The sequence below is a fragment of the Mus caroli genome, unplaced genomic scaffold (assembly GCF_978045245.1).
Source record: "Mus caroli unplaced genomic scaffold, Mus_caroli_1 scaffold_14, whole genome shotgun sequence".
NCBI lineage: Eukaryota > Metazoa > Chordata > Mammalia > Rodentia > Muridae > Mus > Mus caroli.
In genome coordinates this window covers 100,903,175-100,924,107 of record NW_028227269.1, presented here as the reverse complement: position 1 = coordinate 100,924,107, position 20,933 = coordinate 100,903,175, and the positions used below count along the sequence as shown (strand labels likewise).

The following is a 20,933-nucleotide window of genomic DNA, read 5'->3' as shown; positions in this document are numbered from 1 at the left end:
GTGATTGATATATTACCATTAAATGTAAGTAGCCTGGGTTGGGCATTGGGCGTGGTAGAATATGTCTGTAAACTCAGAATTTAGGAAATAGGAGTGGGAGGATCAGAAGTTCAGATTCGTCCTTGGCTATGTAACAAATTGGAAGCCAACCTGGACTACCTGAGATGCCCTCTCCTCCCCTTCTCATACATGATTCCATGACTAGAAGTAGCAAATGCAGTGCATTGGCCCTCTTATATTAAAAACTAGTCACAGCCTTGATGTTAACAGATGGTCATTTTTCTTACTTTGAGTTACTATACATAGAAAGAATTTAGTATAGAGGTCATAAAGAATGTTCCTGGGCTGGTGAGATGGCTCAGTGGGTAAGAGCACCCGACTGCTCTTCCGAAGGTCCAGAGTTCTAATCCCAGCAACCACATGATGGCTCACAACCATCCGTAACGAGATCTGGCGCCCTCTTCTGGAGTGTCTGAAGACAGCTACAGTGTACTTACATGTAATAAATAAATAAATCTTTTAAAAAAAAAGAATGTTCCTGTATTTGGAGACACTGTATTTTCTCTTTGTCTGAAAACTTGTATATTAAATTAAACCTATTTACAACTTTTCTTAAAGCAGATACACGTATGTACAATATCTGGTACTGAGTCTTTACATAATAGAGAGGAAAACAAGGCTGTCCCTAGGACCAACAAGATGACTGAGTGGGTAAAAGTGCTTGCTGGCCAAGCCTGATGACTTATGTTTGATCTTTGGATCCCATGTAGGGAGGAGGAACGAAATTCTGAAAGTGGTCCTGGCCTTCACACTCAGTGCAATGGCATGTGCACACCCCCACACTCATGTACACAAATAAAAGTGTCTTAAAAGAAAAAGACTGGACTGGTGGGGGCTGGAGAGATGGCTCAGTGGTTAAGAGCATCAAATGCTCTTCCAAAGGGCCTGAGTTCAAATCCCAGCAACCACATGGTGGCTCACAACCATCCATAACAAAATCTGATGCCCTCTTCTGTAGTGTCTGAAGACAGCTACAGTGTACTTGCATGTAATAAATAAAAAATAAAAGACTGGGCTGGAGAGATGGCTCAGTGGGTAAGAGCACTGACTGCTCTTCTGATGGTCCTGAGTTCAATTCCCAGCAACCACATGGTGGCTCACAACCACCTGCAATGAGATCCTATGCCCTCTCTGGTGTGTCTGAAGACAGCTACAGTGTATTTTGTTATAATAATATTAAAAAAAAAAAAGGAAAAGAAAAAAGACTGTGTCTATGAAAATTGGAATTTCTCTGAAGGCTTTTCCTTTTCTATTTCGTAGAGCCAAACTTACTGAGTGGCACTGCACATAGTGTGAACAAAAGAGGTGTGAAGAGAAGAGACCTGGACATAGAAGAACTTAGAGAGATCCTTTCTGCTCTCTTGCCTTTTGTGCGGATTGAACACATCCTACCTCTGAACAGTGAGGTCTTGAGTGATGCAGTGAGTTCCTTTCTTCTATTCCTTTCAGGAAAAGAAAAGCGCCAAACTCAGCCTGCGTTGATTATTCTAAGTAATTGTTCTTACTGGCAAAAGACTGGAAACTAGAGTTTCCGACCACAGAAACAAACAAATGTCAGTTTGGCACAACATTGTGTCCCCAATGGCTAATGTGGTACAAAAAAGTATGCTTGGTACTGGTGTTGCTTGATGCTGATGTTAAGTGGGTGAGTCTTGCTTCCGAGAAAATAGTTTTCAGGTGAATTAATTTGGTCATCTATCAGTGTGAATCAGTTTGGTCTCTATGAAAAGAATAGATAGAAATTAACTTTGGAGACTCTTCATGAACAGTAGTAAATTAGATACAGGACATTGGCTCATATTTGTATAATACATGAGTCATTTGAGAGCATTTTAAGACTCAGTTGAAGATTAATGGAGCTAGGCAAACTTTAATCTCAGTACTCAGGAAGCAGAGGCAGGTGGATCACTGCATTCAAGGCCAGCCTCATCTACATGATGAGCTCCAGGACAGACCAGTCTACAAGAGACCTTGTCTCGAAAATAACAGAGAGGAGAAATTGGGGAATATGTATTAATGGAATTGATTATGTTACTCATAAATAAATGGATTTTTAAGTGTGTGTGTGTACATACACATACAAGTGTACACGTGTGCACCTAGGCACAAAGGGCATCAGAACCCTGCTAGCTAGAGTCCTGATCTTTGCAGGACACCTGACTGTTACATGGATGCTGAAATCTAAACTGCAGCCTTCATGATTGCTCTTAAACCATCTGTCCAGCTCCTAAAGTAATGGTTTTTTAACTAACAGAATTGCTTGAAATAATGAATATTTTATATTTATATATATATATATATATACATACATATATATACAGTTTTTTCTTTATCAAGTTTTTACATAACAATTATACACATATACAGTGTAATTTAATGAAAGTTTTCAAAGCAATTATGTATATTAAATCTGCTTAGTTAGCATACCTACCACTTTAAATGTTTGCAATTTCTTTGTAATAAGAAATTTTTGCTGTTTTGAAATACAGATTATATAGTATTGTTACCCAGTCACCCTACTATGTAAAAAAAACACAAAGACTTACTCCTTCTATTAACGTTCTTTTGACATCCATCCACAACATGGCCTTCCTTCTGCCAGCTCTAGTAACAACTAATTGGATCTTAAGTTCTTGAGATTGTTTTAGTCTATGAATGAGTGGACTGTATGCCTGGCTTGCTTCATTAACATACTGCCTATTCATGTGGACATTGATAGGACATTAGATGCCAGTATATATTCTGTTGAGTCATATGAGGTGTGTTTTTTAATTTTTTAAGTCACTTCTACACTGTTTTCCATAAGGCAGACCTATTTCTTTTCTACCAGTGATCTTAAGTGATCTTATTTTCTCTACAACCTTGCTGGTACATCCTGTTTTGTGTGTATATAGTGGGTTTGGTTTTTTTTTTTTTTTTTTTTTTTTTTGGGAGGGGGGGCAGGGTTTTTTTGTTGGTTTGTTTTTGAGACAAGGTTTTACTATGTACCTATCTTAGGTTTTCTATTGCTGAGAAAAGATACTATATCCATGGCAACTTTTTTTTTCCATGTTGTGTGTGCCTCCCAACTCCCACATACAAGGTTTCTCTCTGTAGTAGTCCTAGCTGTCCTTGCCTCAAAATCAGTCCATAGCAACTCTTATAAAGGAAACATTTAATTGGGACTGGCTTACAGGTTCAGTTCATTATTGTCATGGAGGGGCGCATGGCAGCACACAATCAACACGGTATTGGAGAAGGAACCAAGATTCTACATCTGGATCCACAAGCAGCAGGAAGAGAGAGGGAGGGGGAGGGAAGAGGGAGGAGAGAGAAAGAGAGAGGAGAGGAGGGGAGGGGAGGGAAGGGGAGGGGAGGAGAGAGAGAGGGAGATCAAAGGCGTGCACCACCACGCCCAGCATATTTTTAAAAAGAGAGAATATTTTACTGCCTTGAATAATAGTATAAAAAGTATTACAGAAGCCGGGCGGTGGTGGCGCATGCCTTTGATCTAAGGAACGTGACTAGTTGGCTTTATCTCCTACACCTCCTATGTCCATTCATATCCCACTGATTAATGGTAATTTCACCTTCTCCTCCCCCTGTATCCTAGCCCATGCAACTTCATCTCTCTTCACCCCTCCCCCCTTCTCCCTTTGCCCAGCCATTGGCCATTGACATCTTTACTGATTGATCAAAAACCAGCATGGGACAAGGACCTTTAGCATTTGGGCACGCAGATTCCCGAATGAATCAAAGCATGAGAACCAATCTCAGTTATAACAGACACCTAGCAAGATAAAGAGTCACAGTAGGACATAGAATCAGACTCGAGCAAAGCAGTTCACAAGGGAGAGGGACTCTCAAACACTATACGCAGGTTATGCAAGATAATCACTGATACTGAACCATTGCGTAATAGAAAGGCATTTGGGAATGTTGCTCAGTGGTAGAACACTGGCCTATCATGTGTAAGAACCTGGATTCAGTCCCTCGCACTGAAAAAGAAACCATTTGTTTAAACAATTTCAGTTGAATAATGGGACCAAGGGCTAGACTATAGTAAATTTAATGGCACATATGAAGAGAGGGGATTGTCGGGGTAGATGGGTTTTTCAGTGCACCAACGTCTAGACCAGAACAGAAGAATCTTACAGTTTCTGAGGAGCATAAGCTAGGGGACTCATGTTGCTTGATTACTGCCTCTGAGAGAAATTTAAACATGTCTACACATAAAGCAACAAAATAGCTGTAGGAACCAAAGAGATATGGCGTTGGTAACTTAATAAGGAAAGCTGATAAATTCTCTCTACCTCATTCATGAAATTAACTTAAATGTTCAAGAAATTGCCTTAGGCAAGTCTGGAGAGATGATTCAGCAGTTAAGAGCACTGGCTGCTCTTCCAAAGGACTAAGGTTTGGTTTCTAGCACCCAGTTCACCACCATTTGCAATTCTAGTTCCAAGGGCTGTGACACCCTCTTCTGGCCTTTGTGGGTACCAGACAAACATATGGTGCATATTACATACATGAAGGCAAAACACCCATACAGGTAGGAAGATATATGCATACATACATACATATATACATATGACAGTAAAGATGGCTCAGTGGGTGAAGGTGTTTGCTGCCAAGCCCAATGACCTGGGTTTGACTCCTGGGACATACATGGTAGACAGAAACAACCTGCTCAGGTTGTTTTCTGATCTCCATGGCACACATATACAAGCATACACACACGTACACACAATCATACACTCACTAAATAAGTGTATTAAAAGTTTAATAAAAAAGTGAGCCGGGTGTGGTGGCGCAGGCCTTTAATCCCAGCACTTGGGAGTCAGAGGCAGGCAGATTTCTGAGTTCGAGGCCAGCCTGGTCTACAGAGTGAGTTCCAGGACAGCCAGGGCTACACAGAGAAACCCTGTCTCAAAAAAAACAAACAAACAAAAAAAAAAACCAACCTATTACAGAACCAATCAGGATGGTGCATGCCTTTAATCCCAGTGCTCCAGAGGCACAGGCAGGTGAATCTCTTTGAGTTCAAGGCCAGCTGGTCAAATAGAGAGTTCTAGGCTGGCATCATGAAACCATGTTTCAAAAACAAAAAAAAAAGAACAAAACTAATACAGCAGTATGAAAAATGCTAATGATAAATCTTTTTAAAGGATATAAAAATTGGGCATGATAGATAGCACATGGCCTTAATCTAATCAGCACTCCAGAGGCAGAGCAAATCTCATGAGTGTTAGGCCAAACAGGGATGCATAGTGAGAACTGGTCTCAAAAAAGACATGGTGGCTCAAGTCTTCAGTCTCAGCACTCAGGAAGCAGAGGCAGATGGGTCTCTTGAGTTTGAGGACAACCAGGAAGGACTACACAGAGAAACACGGGGCCTCGGGGGTAGTTATCAGTAGAATCATAGTTATAATGGAATATTGTTTTATCTTTTCTCTACTTTTCAAATACTATTCTATGTTTTATTAATCTAAAATAATTTAAGCTAATGCGTTGGGTAGATGTTATACTTAAAGGAGTAAACTTGGGGAAATACTTTTTGGTTCTATTTCAAACTCTAGACTCAAACCAGATGATTTCCTTTTTTGGTTTGGTTTGGTTTGGTTTGTTTCCAAGACAGTGTAATCTGTAGAACGATCTAGCCTTGAACTCAGAGATCTGCCTGCCTGTGCCTCCTGCGTGCTGGGAATAAGGATGTGGACCGTTACACCCAGGCAGAGTGATTTTTGTATTCTATTTAGAAAACTATTGTAGGACATGGTTCAGGAACTATGTGCTTATTTGTTCTTGACTCCATTCTTAGCCCAGTATGGACCTGCTTGTGCCTGTGCGTTGCTGTGCTCTTACTAGTTGTAGTCCATACCATGCCAGGTGTTGCTTTCCTTTCATCTTCACCATCACAGGAGGACCCAAGGGGCTTACTTATGGGTTCCTAGCATCATTAAGGAAACAATGGAGTAACACTTAAAATTTTTAGTCTTGCGGCTCCCCACTTCCAGAACCACACAGCAGCCCTACAGTTAAACAAGGCATCTGTGGTCACATAGTTCACCATTGCTGTTACTAAACCCACATCTAAACAGATCTCAGTAAACTGAAAAGTGTTCCCACATTTTCTGATTTGGGGTATTAGGGTTGGTGGCAGGTTACACTCCCCGAGAAGAGAGTCTACTGTATAGTGTCCTGTGCTGTAAGAAAGACCAACAGCATGTTGTTTTGTCTTAGTGTTGGGGAGCAGAATAAACAAAGAAAAAATAATTAGTTTTCATCAAATTTTACCCAAATTATTCCAAATTAATAAATTTGTGTTTAAGTGTCTTTGTAAATCATCAGCCCCCTAGAGTAATATGGGCAATTATGGTGCATATTGTTTACCGCTACTGAACTTTTAAAGTATTACTAAGCTTACATAACATCCCTAGAGTCTTATTTAAGTTGTGGTAATGTTTGTGCAATTTGTTTTATAACTGTATTATTGTTGCCTTAATAGTATTGTAGCGCTGCATATATCTTGTTTATTTATTAAAAGTATTTGTTCATCTTGTGTTTAAGATGAAAAGAGGCTTGATCAGCACGCCGCCATCAGACATGCTTCCTACAGCAGAGGGCGGGAAATCAAACGCCTGGCTTCGGCAGAAGAACGCTGGCATATATGTTCGTCCTCGGCTGTTTTCTCCCTATGTGGAAGAAGCGAAGGTAAGGAAACATTGGAAGGTAGCAGATGAGTTTATTACCAACCACACGCACAGAGATTTAGTGTTTGCAAGTGAATCAGACATGTAGTAATAGGGAAAATGAAAGTAAAATCTAGTTTGTCACTTGTTTTCTGCAATGTTTAATTATCAAGGATGTTGTTAAAACTCAAGCTGCATTTTACCTCCTGGCCTTGCAAATTGTTAGAGCTGCACGACACAGCCATGCCTTACAGCTTGCAGAGTGCGGCGATGACTACAGGCTGCTTTGCCTGTCCTCCCTTTAAACTAAGAGACTCTAATAAACTGTGATCTCGTTGATTAACCTTCTAGAATAGCTGACTTTTGAGCTCTGTTTAGTTTTAGGGTAATTAGGGTAAGCATTTAAAGTTTCGATCTTGTTAGTAAATAGCAGGCCCTGTGTGTACTATAATATAGAAAACTCTCCAAGAAGAAAAGATAATGTGAGAACAAAATACTGCTTTATTAGATGTTAATATGAAGTTTGAGAGACTAATAGTCTTTTAAATCAGCAACAAGGTTCTGTTTTGTTTTGGTGGTGATGGTGGTGGTGGTGGTTGTTAGTGGGTCTCACTCTGTAGCCCTGCCTGGCCTCAAACTCACAGAGATCTGCTTACCTCTGCCTCCAAAGTTCTGGGATTAAAGGCATGAACCACTACACCTATCACAGCCAACACAATCAATGCCCTTAACCACTGAGCCATTCAGCCACATATGCATGATGTCCATGTGAGCACATGTGAGTGGAGAGCAGAGGACAACACTGTGAAGTCAGTTATTCTCCTTCAACCTTCACAGGGGTCCAGGGAAAGATGAGTGAGTGGTGGACATTGTAAGCAGATCTAAGACAGTAGAATGGCCCAGTCGTCAGCCACATCAGGTGTAGCACTGGGCCAGGGCCTAAGATGAGCTCCTCCCCACAATAAATGTGGACAATATTCATATATTACGGTATTTGGACCATTCTGCAGTGTAGTGAGAGAGGTGCACTGGAATTTATTTAACAAAATTGGGCTTATTTATAGATCTGTTACGTTAAATAGCAATGATTTTACATGTTTTACATATATATGTATATATGTGTCTGTCCGTGTGTGGGCGTGCGTGTGTGTGCATGCACACGCACGCACGCCCTTTCATTTTCCCTTCTTTGAAGACAAGGTCTCACTGTCTAGTCCTATCTGTTCTGGAAATCACTATGTAGGCCAGGCTAGTCTAGAACTCACAGAGACTTGCCTGTCCCTGTGGCTAAAGTGCTAGGATTAAAGCCGTGCATCCAATGCCTGGCCTAATTTTTGTGTTTTGTATTTTGAGCATTTTTGTGTCATCTAATACTTAGCATATCTACACACTGTCTATGATTTGTATAGTTTATTTCTGACCAATTTATAGACTTTTTAGAAGATGAAATCTTTTCAGAATATCTAAGAAAAAGAGAAGCTCGTTCTCCTTTTACCACTGACTTTAGACTTGATGAGAAATGATAACCAGGCTTTTTTTATATGATGATGATCATCATCATCTCACCGTGGCAAGTGTGATCTAATGAAGGCTGACCAGTTTCTCTCCAATGTTGCAGTCGGTGCTGGATGAGATGATGGTGGAGCAGACAGACCTGGTGCGACTGCGAATGGTGCGCATGTCCAACGTCCCAGACACACTCTACATGGTCAGCAATGCCATGCCCCAGTGCTGCCACATGATCAGCCACCAGCAGATCAGCAGTAACCAGTCGAGCCCTCCATCAGTTGTAGCCAATGAGATCCCAGGTAAGGCAGTATCGGTTCTTTTGTTTTTACAGTTGCTGGTTGATTCTCCCCACGTTTCAGTGCCCTTTGTGCATCATTCCATTGCCAGATATGCATTGTGGGGCAGAATCATTCCTGTTAAGAATGACTGGTTTAGAGGAATCAGATTTTTTTCTGTCATATAAGAACCTTTTTGTGGCAGGCATGATGGCATATGCCTGTCCTCCCAGAATCTAAGAGAGAAAGGCAAGAAGATCCTGAGCTACATAATGAACCCGTCTCAAAAACAAAAACCTTCAGGAGGTGGCTGCTGTGTCCTCCTCTCCCAAATGCAAGCCCTATTAGCTCCTAGTATAACTGTCATGTCCAAAGACAGCAATGACTAGTGGTCAGAAACTCAGGCCAGCCCTCCCCACTTGCCATTGCAGGCTTCAGAATAACTCTAACAGACTATGGTGTTCAGTAGTACCGTTCGTTTCTGCTTACACAGCTATGCAAAGATGAATCACATGGTGACAGCTTTTCATCACAGTCTCAACTTTATTTTGAACTGTTGTCTTCCATAAGTTGCTTTCATATTTGGCTATTCTGTGTGTACTTATATGTACATTGGGTAACAATGTGAGGAGAGAGGTTCTTTTATTTAGACGATTGTACAATTTGAAGGTTTGATATAGTCACATTTGGTTTTCTTTCTCCTGTTCTCCTCCCTCCCCTACTCTCTCTCTCTCTTTTAAGTGAGATAGGGTTTCACTGTGTAAACCAGGCTGGCCTTGTACTCCACCTGTGTCTATCTTCCAAGTATTAGGATTAAAGGCTGTGCTGGTGTGCTCAGCCTATAGTGTTTTCTTTTAAGCCAGAGTTACTGCAGATGCATATTACATAACTTCACCTTAGAATTTAACCTCAACGTTCCAAAAACATTCACAGTATGATCAGGAAGATTTAACATGTCTCTCATTTAGGTGATGCGATGTGGCCCTACTAAGGTTCTTTTTCTGATCCTCCCCAACATACTAAGAAAAGTCTATGCAGCTTATTGGAAAAGACTGTCTAACTGTGCCATTTATGTATATGACTTTGAGCTGAATATTAGTGTCCTCATTGTGGAATGCAGATAATGCCTCTTTTCTAGAGTCATTGTGCAGATTTAATGAAGTGCCACGACTCTATTCTAAGAAGTCTGCCTGGTTCAGAGTAAGCACTCAGGAGACTGTAGGCTCCTAAGCATTTCTTAGGCCTTTCTTCTCCTCTCATTCTAGTTTCTGCGTTGTGGCCATATAACCTCACTAGTAACTACTCAGTACTCAGACAGCCATGTATGTCAGTACTCATATTGAACAGTATGACTGTGTTCCAATAAAACTACACTCAGGGTACTTCTAGGACATTCACTTTCTTCTGTTCTCTTGGTTAGGGTTACTTTTACTGTCATAAAACATCATAACCAAAAGGATGTAGGGAAAGAAAGGGTTTATTTGGCTTAGATTTCCACATTGTAGTCCATCATTGAAAGAAATCAGGACAGAAACTCAAATGGAGCAGGAACATAAGGCAGGAGCCCACATAGGGACTACCGAGAGGTGCTACTTAACTGGCTTGCGCCTTATGGCTTGCTCGGTATGCTTTCTTATAGAACACAGGACTTCCCATCCTGGGATGGCTCCACCCACAGTGGGCTGGGCCCTCCCACATACATCACTAATTAAGAAGATGCTCTACAGACTGACCCACAACCCAAACTTACAGAGGGATTGGCTCAATTGAAGCTCCCTTGTATCAAGTTAACAAAAAAACTAGCCAGCACATTTGTGTTAGGTAGTTTCAGAGTGATTGTCAGGGAGTCACAGCTCTGGTCCTATTATCCCCTATAAACACAACTACCTGGTATACACAGAATATAGTTAATTGTTTATCTATCATCTGTCAATACACTTGTAGTTTGTACCATTGAGCACTGGATTCTACTGTCAAGCCAACTGTTTGTGTCATGGTATCTCTCACTTGCATATGTTATATGCACCTGTCTTCTGCTCAGAAAGCCTCCCCTGCTTCCTTTGCCTGCCTACTTTCTAGAACCCTCCTTTGTTAAAACTCGTCCAGCCTGGCGCTGCTTCCTGCCCTCGGTTTGCTTACTGAGTTTACAGTGACTAAAGTGAGAAGTTTTTGAGAACAGGGTTCGTGCCTTTTGCTTTTTAACCCTAATTGCCCAAGTATAACCCCTGGTGTTTGTAGGGCTCAAGACAGTTACTTGATATTTTGCTTGTGGTGTGAAATAAAACTAGGCAAGCACTGCCTCACTGAGTCGCATCTCAGCCCTTATGGTGAGTATTATTTGGAAGACATCGAATGCCTTCCACCTTCTGAAGAGAGTGGGTGCAAATAAAGTAGCTGGGGGTTTTGTTTTTGTTGGTTTGGTTCTTTTAGTTAGGGCTTCTCTGTTTAGCCCTTTGCTGTCCTGGAACTCACTATGTAGAACAAGCTGGCCTTGAACTTTGAGACCTGCCTGCCTCTGCCTCCTGAGAGGGACTTACCAGTACAGTTTTATTTGTACTGGGGCTGAAAATGTTAAATTTAGGAGCTGTTTAGTATATAATCAAGAGCTTTTGGTACCCAGAGAAATTTTAAAACCTTGGAAAATAATTTGAGACATATAAATTGAATATTTCCAGGGAATTAAAATACCATCTTTAAAAACTGTGTGAGAAGATTCTGCTATAGCATATGTTTTCCTTGTGCTTGCTGAGTAGTCTTACATAGCTCAGGAATTGTCCTGTCTTTCTCCTTCTAGTTCCTCGTCTCCTCATTATGAAGGATATGGTGAGGCGCCTGCAGGAACTGCGGCACACAGAGCAGGTGCAGAGAGCCTATGCCCTGAACTGTGGGGAAGGTGCCACCGTCAGCTATGAAATCCAGATCCGAGTGCTCAGAGAGTTTGGTCTTGCCGACGCCGCTGCAGAGCTCCTACAGGTAGGACACAATACTGAGGTGGGGAAGGGAGCCTGGAACATGAGTCAGGTCACCTGAGGAGCCCTCAGCTGCTGCTCTTTCTTCCTGCTTGTTCTTTTGCTACCGCTGGGGTCTTTAATAGCCTGCAGGTTTCTCCTGATGAGAGACAACTTGGTAGAGCAGCCTGAGCACAGAGTTGGCCCTGCTGTTTCTAATCTATTACGTGATGAAGTCACTTACCCTCACTGAACATCTCTTTTCTCATGTGAAGTGAAGACAGGACATTATGTAAAGCAACTGTGTGTATGGGGTGTAACGAGCATCTAGCAGGCAGCTACTGCAAACTTCTATCTCAGGAGAGATCAGAGGGGTGGGGTAGAAAATGCCAGCCAGGCCTCACTGCTCACTCACTCTGGTCACTGCATTTCCACTTTGGCTCCTATTACACACACTGGTCATCCAGGTCTCTTGTTTCTTCTCTTTTTCTCTCAGGAGTTGTTTTCAAACACAGCCTAAGAATCTTTTTTTAAACCCTCATTTGTGGTAATTGGATACAAAGAAAACAGTAACATTGATTCTACAATTAAAGTAGGACTTGTAAAATAGTCTAATAAAAATATCTAAATAACGTAAAATAAATTTTAATTTCATCTCACCAACTGATGCAAATGTTTTTACCTCACCTTCAATACCCTTAGCCTCACTTGAAACTGGTTAGTTGGTGTGTTGCTCTTTGGCAAGGCAGCAAATGATTCAGGCCTTACTTTACTGTTGTTTCCATCAGTAAAGCTACACAGTAGTATTTTACTTTTTTAATATAATTTTTTATTTTTTGAGATTATAATAAAATCTCATTATTTCCCTCTTTGCTTTTTTCCCCTCCTCGTCCCTTCCATGGATCCCCCTTCTCCTTGTCTCTTTCAAATTCATGGCCTCTTTTTCTTTAATTATTGATGTGTCTGTGTGTTTTCCTAGCTTTTTAAATACAACCTGTTCAATTGCATGTATATATGCTTCCAGGGCTGACCATTTGGTATTGGATGACCAATTGGTGTGCCCCTCCCTAGGGAAGACTCTTACTTTCAGCACTCCTTAGGTTGCTTGTTTGTGGCTATGGCCTTGTGATGTTCCCCTTCAGTGTTAACCTGTCTGTCGGCATCCTCCTTCTCAGGGCCATTTCTTTTCCCTTTGCCATCTTAAACTGTATTTTCTGTCTGGGTGTGGGATCACAGACTTTCAGTTCTAGCAGGCAGATCTCTGAGCTGAAGGCCAGTCTAGCCTACATTGGAAGTTCCAGGCCAGTGAGAACTATATAGTGAGACCTTGTCTTTTAATAAAAAAAAAAAAAAAAAAAAAAAAAAACAAAAAACTCCAGCACTTGGAAGGCGGAGGCAGGTGGATTTCTAAGTTCAAGTGCAGTCTAGTCTAAAGAGTAAGTTTCGCAACAGACAGGACTACACAGAGAAACCCTGCCTCGAAAAACAAAAAAACAAACAAAAACAAAACCCTAAAAGAAAAAGGCATCTTAGTTTTATAAATTGTACAGAAACATTCTACATTTATCAGTATCTCAGTGTAAGTTACTAATGCATAATGTGTAAGGATGGTGCATAGTTACTTTAGATGAATATAAAGATTTTGTATTAGAATCTTTCTAGAAAGATCCTTCCCTTGTCAGTGTTTAATTTCTTTGGCAATGGTGTATTTGAATTACATTTTAGTACTGGAATTTGGCTCTGTCACATGATCTCGCTGACAGCGCCTGAGCTGCTTGCCATACTCTTAGTGGATCAGCTTGTTCTGTGCTGTCTCCTGCACTCTGTCCCTTAGTACCTGACTTAATTCTCTCAACCTGTACATTTCCATTTTTTAAATCCAGTAACGGTACAAATGTAAAACCAGATGAAATGGCACATACATGTGATCCCAGCACTTGGAATGCTAAGACTGGAAGCTTAGAAGGTTGAGGCCAGCCTCTACTACATAGTGAATTAGAGACCAGCCTGTGCTATCAGGGGAAAAAGAAAAGGTAACACAGCCAGGCATGGTGCACATATCGGCAATCCCAGAACTTGGAGGTTGAAGCAGGCGAGTTGGAAGCTCATCAAGGTCTCCCTCAGTGATGAGGTCAAGGGCAGCCTAGGCTAACATGCTAACTTTGCATTTTTATAATCTTTCATAGAATCCTCACAAGTTCTTTCCCGATGAACGGTTTGGGGATGAAAGTCCGCTCTTGACAATGAGGCAGCCTGGGAGATGTCGTGTCAACAGTACCCCTACTGCAGAAACCATGTTTACAGACCTGGACTCTTTTGTGGCCTTCCATCCACCTTTACCCCCTCCGCCCCCTCCATACCACCCTCCAGCTACGCCAATCCATAACCAGCTCAAGGCAGGCTGGAAACAAAGGCCTCCCAGTCACCACCCTTCCCGTTCATTTTCTTACCCCTGTAATCATTCACTGTTTCACTCCAGAACAGCTCCTAAACCTGGCCCTCCCCCAGTCTATTTGCCAGGTGTTAAAGTAGCACCTCCCGACTGTACCAACACCACAGGCCTGGGGAGACAGACGGTTGCTGCTGCTGCTGCAGCTGCTGCCGCCTCAGCAGCAATAATATCTGAGAAGCAAGTGGTAAGTCTACACGTAGATAACTTTCTCACAGACAAAGGTATAGGGCCTTGGGAGCTGTTCTCTCAGCTCCAGAAATCCTGATGGGACTTAGCAACACCCAGAAGTGTTACTGACTAGCTGGGAGCTTCTCTTCAGGGGATTGAAAAACAGGAGGGCAGGCATAAATAGAAGAGACTTGAGGTGAGTAAGATGGCGGCAAGCAGTGTCCTGCTGCGCTCTGCCAGCTAGATGTAGCACAGTGATTTAACCGTGTACATACCAGAGTCCTGATCTTCCATTGCAAGCGTGTATGTAGACGCGTCTGTTCTGTTCCCCTAAGTACTATGGCCACTAGTATCAGGGTGTGTGACAAAGACTCCCCATTGATAAAACCAGCAGAAATAAGTCCTCATTTGTGTCTCCACCTCCAGCCCAATCATTTGTCAGACTCTCATTTTGACTTGGCTTTGGTTGCTAGGGCAAATGGGTGGTAATTGAGAGAGGGTTTTCATCTGATTTTTGAGCTTCTAGAGGTTGAACTTCTAATTCTTCATACTCTGTCATGTGATATCAGCAGCATTCAATGGAGAAAAATAAATGTGTACCTGTTCATGGAAACACCCGTAATGTAGACCTCATTGGAAGTGATGAACTAGTCTACACCTTTGGTCATATTATTATCAATGTAGACCTCATTGGAAGTGATGAACTAATCTACACCTTTGGTCTTATTATCCTTCCCCTTTTGGTCCTTCTGTCACCCCTGCTCTCTGATGGCCTAGCCTTACAGTTTTAAAAGTCCTATTTTATATTTTAAGTACAATTCTCTTTAAAGTATATTTATTAATATATTCACTGATACCATCCTGACTATAGTGAAAAATATAAATAACCTGAATTTCTAATAATAGAGTTAGATATGGTGGCACACACTTGTAATCCTAGCACTGTGGAAGTCTGAGGTAGAAAGATGGGTTCAACTTAGACACTTAGAAAATGAAAATTAAAAAAAGCTGGGCATAGTGATACATCGGTAAATTCTGTGCACAAGAAGCAAAGAATGAGAAGTGCTGCAAATTTCAGGCCATCTAGGGCCACCCTCTCTCAAAGAACCAAACCTAGAATGTTGGAGATAGCTTTGTGTTCAAAGTTTTCTTGTGCGATCAAGAAGACCCAAGTTTGTTTGTTTGTTTGTTTTTAAATTGTTAATATTTTGGTGTGTATGATTGTGTTGTATGCATATATAGTCTGTGTTCCACATGCACACCTGGTGCCCATGAAAGTTAGAAGAAGTTATTGGATTCCCTAGAACTGTAATTACAGATAGTTGGGAGCCACCAAGTGGCTGCTTGGAATTGAGCACAGGTCCTTTGGAAGAGAAGACAGTGCTCTTAGTTACTGAACTATCTCTCTAGCCCATACCTAAATTTAGATCTAAAATTAGAACCTACCTAGAAGCAAGGAAGGTGTGGCAGGCCACCTGGAATTCCAGCATCAGAAAGTTGAAAGGGATTCCCCAGACTAAGATGGCTAGCCAGATTAACCATTATCAATGAGTTCTAGGTTTGAGTAAGAGAATCTGTCTTGGCTCTGCATCGTGACATACACCTTTGATCCCAGCACTTGGAAGGCAGAGGCACAGATCTCTGCAAGTTCAGGGCCAGCCAGCCTGGTCTACGTGAATTCCAGGACAACCAGGATACATAGAGAGGCCTGCAGAGGAGGGTGGGGGGTAGAGGAGAGAAAAGAGACGTGGTGTGCAGGGGAAGGGGTAACAGGCAAAGATTAAATTACATATCAACAATACAGTAAAATGTTACATGGTGATCTCAAATAATCTCAAAGGAAGTTGAGTGATAGAACTGTGTGCACTAAATTTTGTATATAATATGGATTCATAGATAGAAAGCTGAAGAGCTACATAATGCTAACAGCGATAACCTCTTTAGGAAAGTGTAGTGGTTTGTATTATTTTATATGTATAATTGTACTTTTAGGACTCCTAAATACAATGATGTACTTTGTAATCTTGAAAGGATTTGAAAGAAATGTATGGGTCTTTTTCTTTTTGATCATGCTCCTTTGTTTCCGTCTCAGTGTCCACAGCCTGTGCTGAATGACCTGATGCCAGATATCGCCATGGGGGTGTCTACACTGTCACTCAAGGACAGGAGGCTCCCAGAGCTCGCTGCAGACACAGAATTATGCCAGACAGTTTCTGAAGCAGGAACGGGACCTCCCCAGCATCTGTCATGTATTCCACAGAGACATACACACACGTCTCGGAAAAAACCCACACTAGAGCAGAAAGCAGACGGTAGAGAAAATCCGCAGGATTACCCAGATCTCTATGACTTCTCGAATGCTGCTTGCAGACCTTCCACTCCTGCTCCTGGCAGACGCTCCCCTTCCCCTGCTCATGGTAGATACTTTGGTCCAGACTTGTACAGCCACAATAAGGCATCACCAAATGGCTTAAAGTCAGCTTACCTACCTGGTCAGGCCTCTCCTAAAAAGCAGGAAGATACTAGGAGAGAATATCCACTTTCTCCTGATGGGCATCTACACAAGCAGAAGAGTGAGCCAATACGTCTGGACGTTGTTGAGCAGCCTCCCCAGAGGTCAGACTTTCCTTCCGCAGCCTCAGAAAATGCTAGTAATGGTCCAGCCCATGTCAGGGCACGGACTGCAGTAGAAACTGACTTGACTTTTGGGCTGACACCTAACAGACCTCCTTCCCATTCTGCGTGTAGCTCTGAAGTTCTCGAAGAGCGATCCAGTAGACGACTGACAGACAGCGAGTCCCTGGGCCATGGAGCTCAGAGAAATGCAGATCTGGAAAGGGGTGATTCCATTAGCAGAGGACGGAGGTCGCCAAGCAAGCCAGACTTCCTCTACAAAAAGTCTGCTCTCTGAAGTAGCTTCCGAGTCTGTGCCTGAGATGTGAAACATCCTGTCTTATGATGTAACCCAACAACTTACTGACCGGTTTATCGACGCCAGCTCAGTTCCACATTTTATTCTAGCTTTTGTGTGTATATATGTTTATTATACATGGCATGCTAAGAGGGTTGTTTTGAATGCTGCATCTGTCTTTTGTGTTTAAAAGTTGTGTGGGGAACATCTTAAAGAGCAAGCAAGCTGGCACTTTCTCTCCTTTACAGATGACTAACTTTTTGCACTTGTACATTTTATTTGTATTGATTTTATAACAGTGTGTTAAACTTTATTGCTACATTTAAAGGACTGTATTTTCATACTTTTTGCATTTTACCTATCATCTACCAGTTTCCATGTGCATTGGATTGCACACTAAGATGTATTTTCTTACGAAATAGTTGTGTTTATTTTTTAATTATAGAAATTCCAAAGAACAGCACATCAAACGCTCCTCTCTTTTTTGGTGATCGTTTCAGTTCAGATCTCTTCGTGTTCATTCTCCATAAATCTGATGTCATTCTGTTTTGTAAGTCTTAAAAGCCAGTCTTCATTCCCCACAGCAGAAGTCCGGGTCTCGATGTTTTTTGATTCAGTGAAGAACAGGAAGGAGGTGTCCAGTGTATGTGTAATTAGTGTGGGTTTTGTTGGGACCCCTGTAGATTCTGGAGTAGAGTTACTCACTCAGTCACAGGGCCTAAGGAACTTAGATTTTAGTGTTAGAAACAGTAGAGCTGGGCTTGGTGTGAACGCATGGCTTGAATCTCAGCTGTGGGCGTTGGAGACAGCTGATCATAGGTTCAAGGTCATCTTAGACTACGTAGTAAATTCAAGATTAGGCTGGGTATGTGAGCCCTGCCTCAAAAAAACAAAATGAAACAAAAAACAGTAGCAGAGATGGTGATGTCACACACAGGGCATACTGATGGGGTGCCTGGCTCTGCATGTGATTCACCATACTGGGGGAAATGACTGCCTTTAGTTGTCTTGCATTTTGTGGGAAAAACAAAAAACAAAAACAAAAGGGCTCCAGTCTTATGTCTGTCGTTTGATATTTGTAATCATACGTTTTTTTTTTAATATTGTCTAGTATGTCTGGATTTTGGTGTCTTCTACAAAGTTGTATAATGCCTAGTGCTTTAACCACCAAAAAATGATTTTGTTTTCAGTAAAACACTACATGTCCTACTTGAACTCCACTGGAGATGCTGGTTTAGTGTGTACTGAATCACAGAGCACGTGGATTCGTTCATGATCCCTTCCCTTGGAAGGGCAGTGTGTGAGCTAAGGACTGTTTTAATTTGGTTGTTTTTTCTTACTTTGCAATGTAAATATATTAGTATTTAAGTTTTTAAATCACTTCAGCACCATTTGAACATTCATTTTTGTATTTTTATAAACACATAGCCGTAGCACCTAGAAGAAAAGAGACTTCCTGAGTATTCTGTGTGGAAAAGACACTTGGGAACCTCTTCTCTATGTGTATGCACATAGCTAGGAGTCACTTACACTCACTCTAAAACTATGCAGGCTAGGGAGCCTTCACAGCCACCGGAAAAGTGAATTGCACGCACTTTGAAGTAAATAGATTTCTACTGGGTATCAGCAACTCTGATTTCTCCTGAAATTGTAGTTTCTCTTACCATCTTTTCCTACTTTACCCTGTGGATATACACTCAGGAACGATCTGACATCTAAACCATCCTAACAGTAGATATTCTCAGGGATGGGAACATGCCCATCTCGGTATTCCCCCCAATCGCTGCCACGGTCCTGCTGCCTGACTAGTTAGCTCAGCGTCCGGGGAATGAGGCTGACCCTGGTAATGTGCAGTCTAAGCGTGCAGGCTTGGACAGGGCAGATAGATAGATATCTGCTGTAAGGTGGGGTCACATAACCTTTCAGGCTCTTGTTTTTGTTTTTGTTTCTGGTTTTTTTTTTTTTTCTTAAGATAGAAAACCACGGGGCTCTGCTCATCTTTAACAGTTGTATCTTTTGAAGCACAGTCTCGGGTTGCAGAAGCAAAAGCAATTCCATCCTGTTCCTGCCTGTTTCTGGGACCTAATTGTTTGATGTGGTTTGAGATTGTTCCAGATCAGACTGTACTGTGCCGGTGCTGCAGAGAAGCAAGTACATCAATGCTTTCTCACCTTTGATAGGTTTTGGTTTTTAACATTTTAGAACCATTGATCACACACTTTTTTTATTTTTTCTGAAAATTCATTAAATGTATTCTCCAATCCACATGATGTAATTATAAAGGTAAATGGACACTGTTCGTAGTCTTATTTAATTTATAAGGTTTGTCTTTAGTGTCTTAGTAGGTTACCTGGCCGGACTGTGTGTATAGAAATCTTGCTTTAATCTATGGGATTGTGGATTGGTGTGACTTGCAGGTGTGGTGTTGTGTGTGATAGGATAGGTGTTCATGGGAAGCTAGACTACGTGCCTCTGGCTGTGAACCATCTATGAAGTTTCTTAATGCTGTACTTACAAATGTGAAGTGTGAATAGGGTTGGTCTCAGAAAAGAAGGTATTTATGTATAATATAAACCTTAGGCCACAGGAACTGGCATTTTTTGTAGTATAGAAATTTAATAACCAAATCACAAAAATCCCAGCTCTCCTTTTGAGGCCAGGGACAATCAGGCCATTTGGACAATCAGCATTCCAGTCCCACTGAGTGTCGAGGCTGGAGAATCACCACTTAGGTTCTGAAGACGCTGTTGATCCTTTTCTGGTATTTTTGTTTTAGTTTTGTGATTTAAAAAAAAAATAACTTACATTTAAAGTTGCCTGTGGCTCATAAGGAGAAAAAACTAAAACCATTCAAAACATAGATCCTTACATTTCCATGCACCGTCTCCCGTTTACATTCCTCCACTGGCTTTGTTCTTTAGTGCAGTCCCTAGGCCCGAGCTGGCCTAGCATTTCAGTAACCTGTCGGGCTTTTAGGGCTTAGAGTGTTAAATACATGTCTTCTGTGCCTCTTCTATAACTCTGCCTAGTTCCTGATTGTGCTTCCTCATTCTGTTTGGTTGCAGGTCTTTTGTTAACATTTGTCATCCTTTATTGCATTTTCTTTCATTGTTTGTTGAAGTGATAGCAATGGGTACAACTCTTGTACATTTGAATAAAACTGATTCTACAGAGTGTAATGAGAGCTAATGAATGCCATGTGGTGCCAGCTGGGCCGAAGCCTGCCTCGGGTGCATTCTCTAGTGTCGAAGGATCAACACTCCCTGTATTTACAACAAGGAGATATGTGTTCATAATACTGAACTTGACTTTTAAGGGAAAAATGCTTTTCATGAAATTTGCTTAAGACCATTGTTTTGCAGTAAATAAGGCAATTGCGTGTTTCTTAGGGCTGAGTTAAGCTCTTTGTAGTCAAGACTATTAATGCCGCAGTGATGGGTGCTATCCCCGGGTTCTGCAGCGGTTCACAAAGTCTACCATGTAGTTACTTTCAAGCCTCATTCAGATAATCTTGCTAAGAGCTCTTCTGCACGCCCTGCAGGTGTTCTACTATCCTCTCTCAACACTGCTTTGAACAGTGCTCTGTAAAGTGTAAGTTCTTTTGTCCCAACAGTTGTACTAGCTGTCATGTGGTTATTGTCTGGACAAGTCTTTTGATTTTGTTTTCCTTAAAAAATATATCCATGACCGTACCAATCTTCTGTATTCAGAATATTATAATGCTGCGGCCATTTTTATAGAAGGACTGCAAGTTTGTGTCCTGGGAATATCTTGTACTCATGTGTTTCTGTGAGCTCTGAGATGAGGTATGTTGTGGAGGAGTCCTTGGGTTTGCCTGCACATGTCTGTCTGGGTTATGTGGGTAGACGCTGGGGCTTCTGCTCTTAGATGAGACAGTTGGAAGGAAGCCCTGAGGCTCCTGAGCTCCCTCGCCACTGC

General features: G+C 41.7%; 1 protein-coding gene across 2 annotated transcripts in view; it reads left to right on the top strand.

Annotated features, from left to right (window-relative positions):
- The window catches only part of Btbd7 (BTB domain containing 7), an 81,335-nt gene extending 63,237 nt beyond the window's left edge, over window positions 1-18,098 (top strand). For both annotated transcript variants that reach the window (XM_085830630.1, XM_085830631.1), the window contains exons 6-11: window positions 1,321-1,481; window positions 6,610-6,753; window positions 8,350-8,539; window positions 11,310-11,488; window positions 13,650-14,099; window positions 16,176-18,098. In XM_085830630.1, the coding sequence (XP_085686756.1) occupies window positions 1,321-1,481; window positions 6,610-6,753; window positions 8,350-8,539; window positions 11,310-11,488; window positions 13,650-14,099; window positions 16,176-16,994 (1,943 nt within the window). In that variant the 3' untranslated portion in view covers window positions 16,995-18,098. The remainder of the gene's footprint in view (window positions 1-1,320; window positions 1,482-6,609; window positions 6,754-8,349; window positions 8,540-11,309; window positions 11,489-13,649; window positions 14,100-16,175) is intronic.
- Window positions 18,099-20,933: the final 2,835 nt, after the last annotated feature.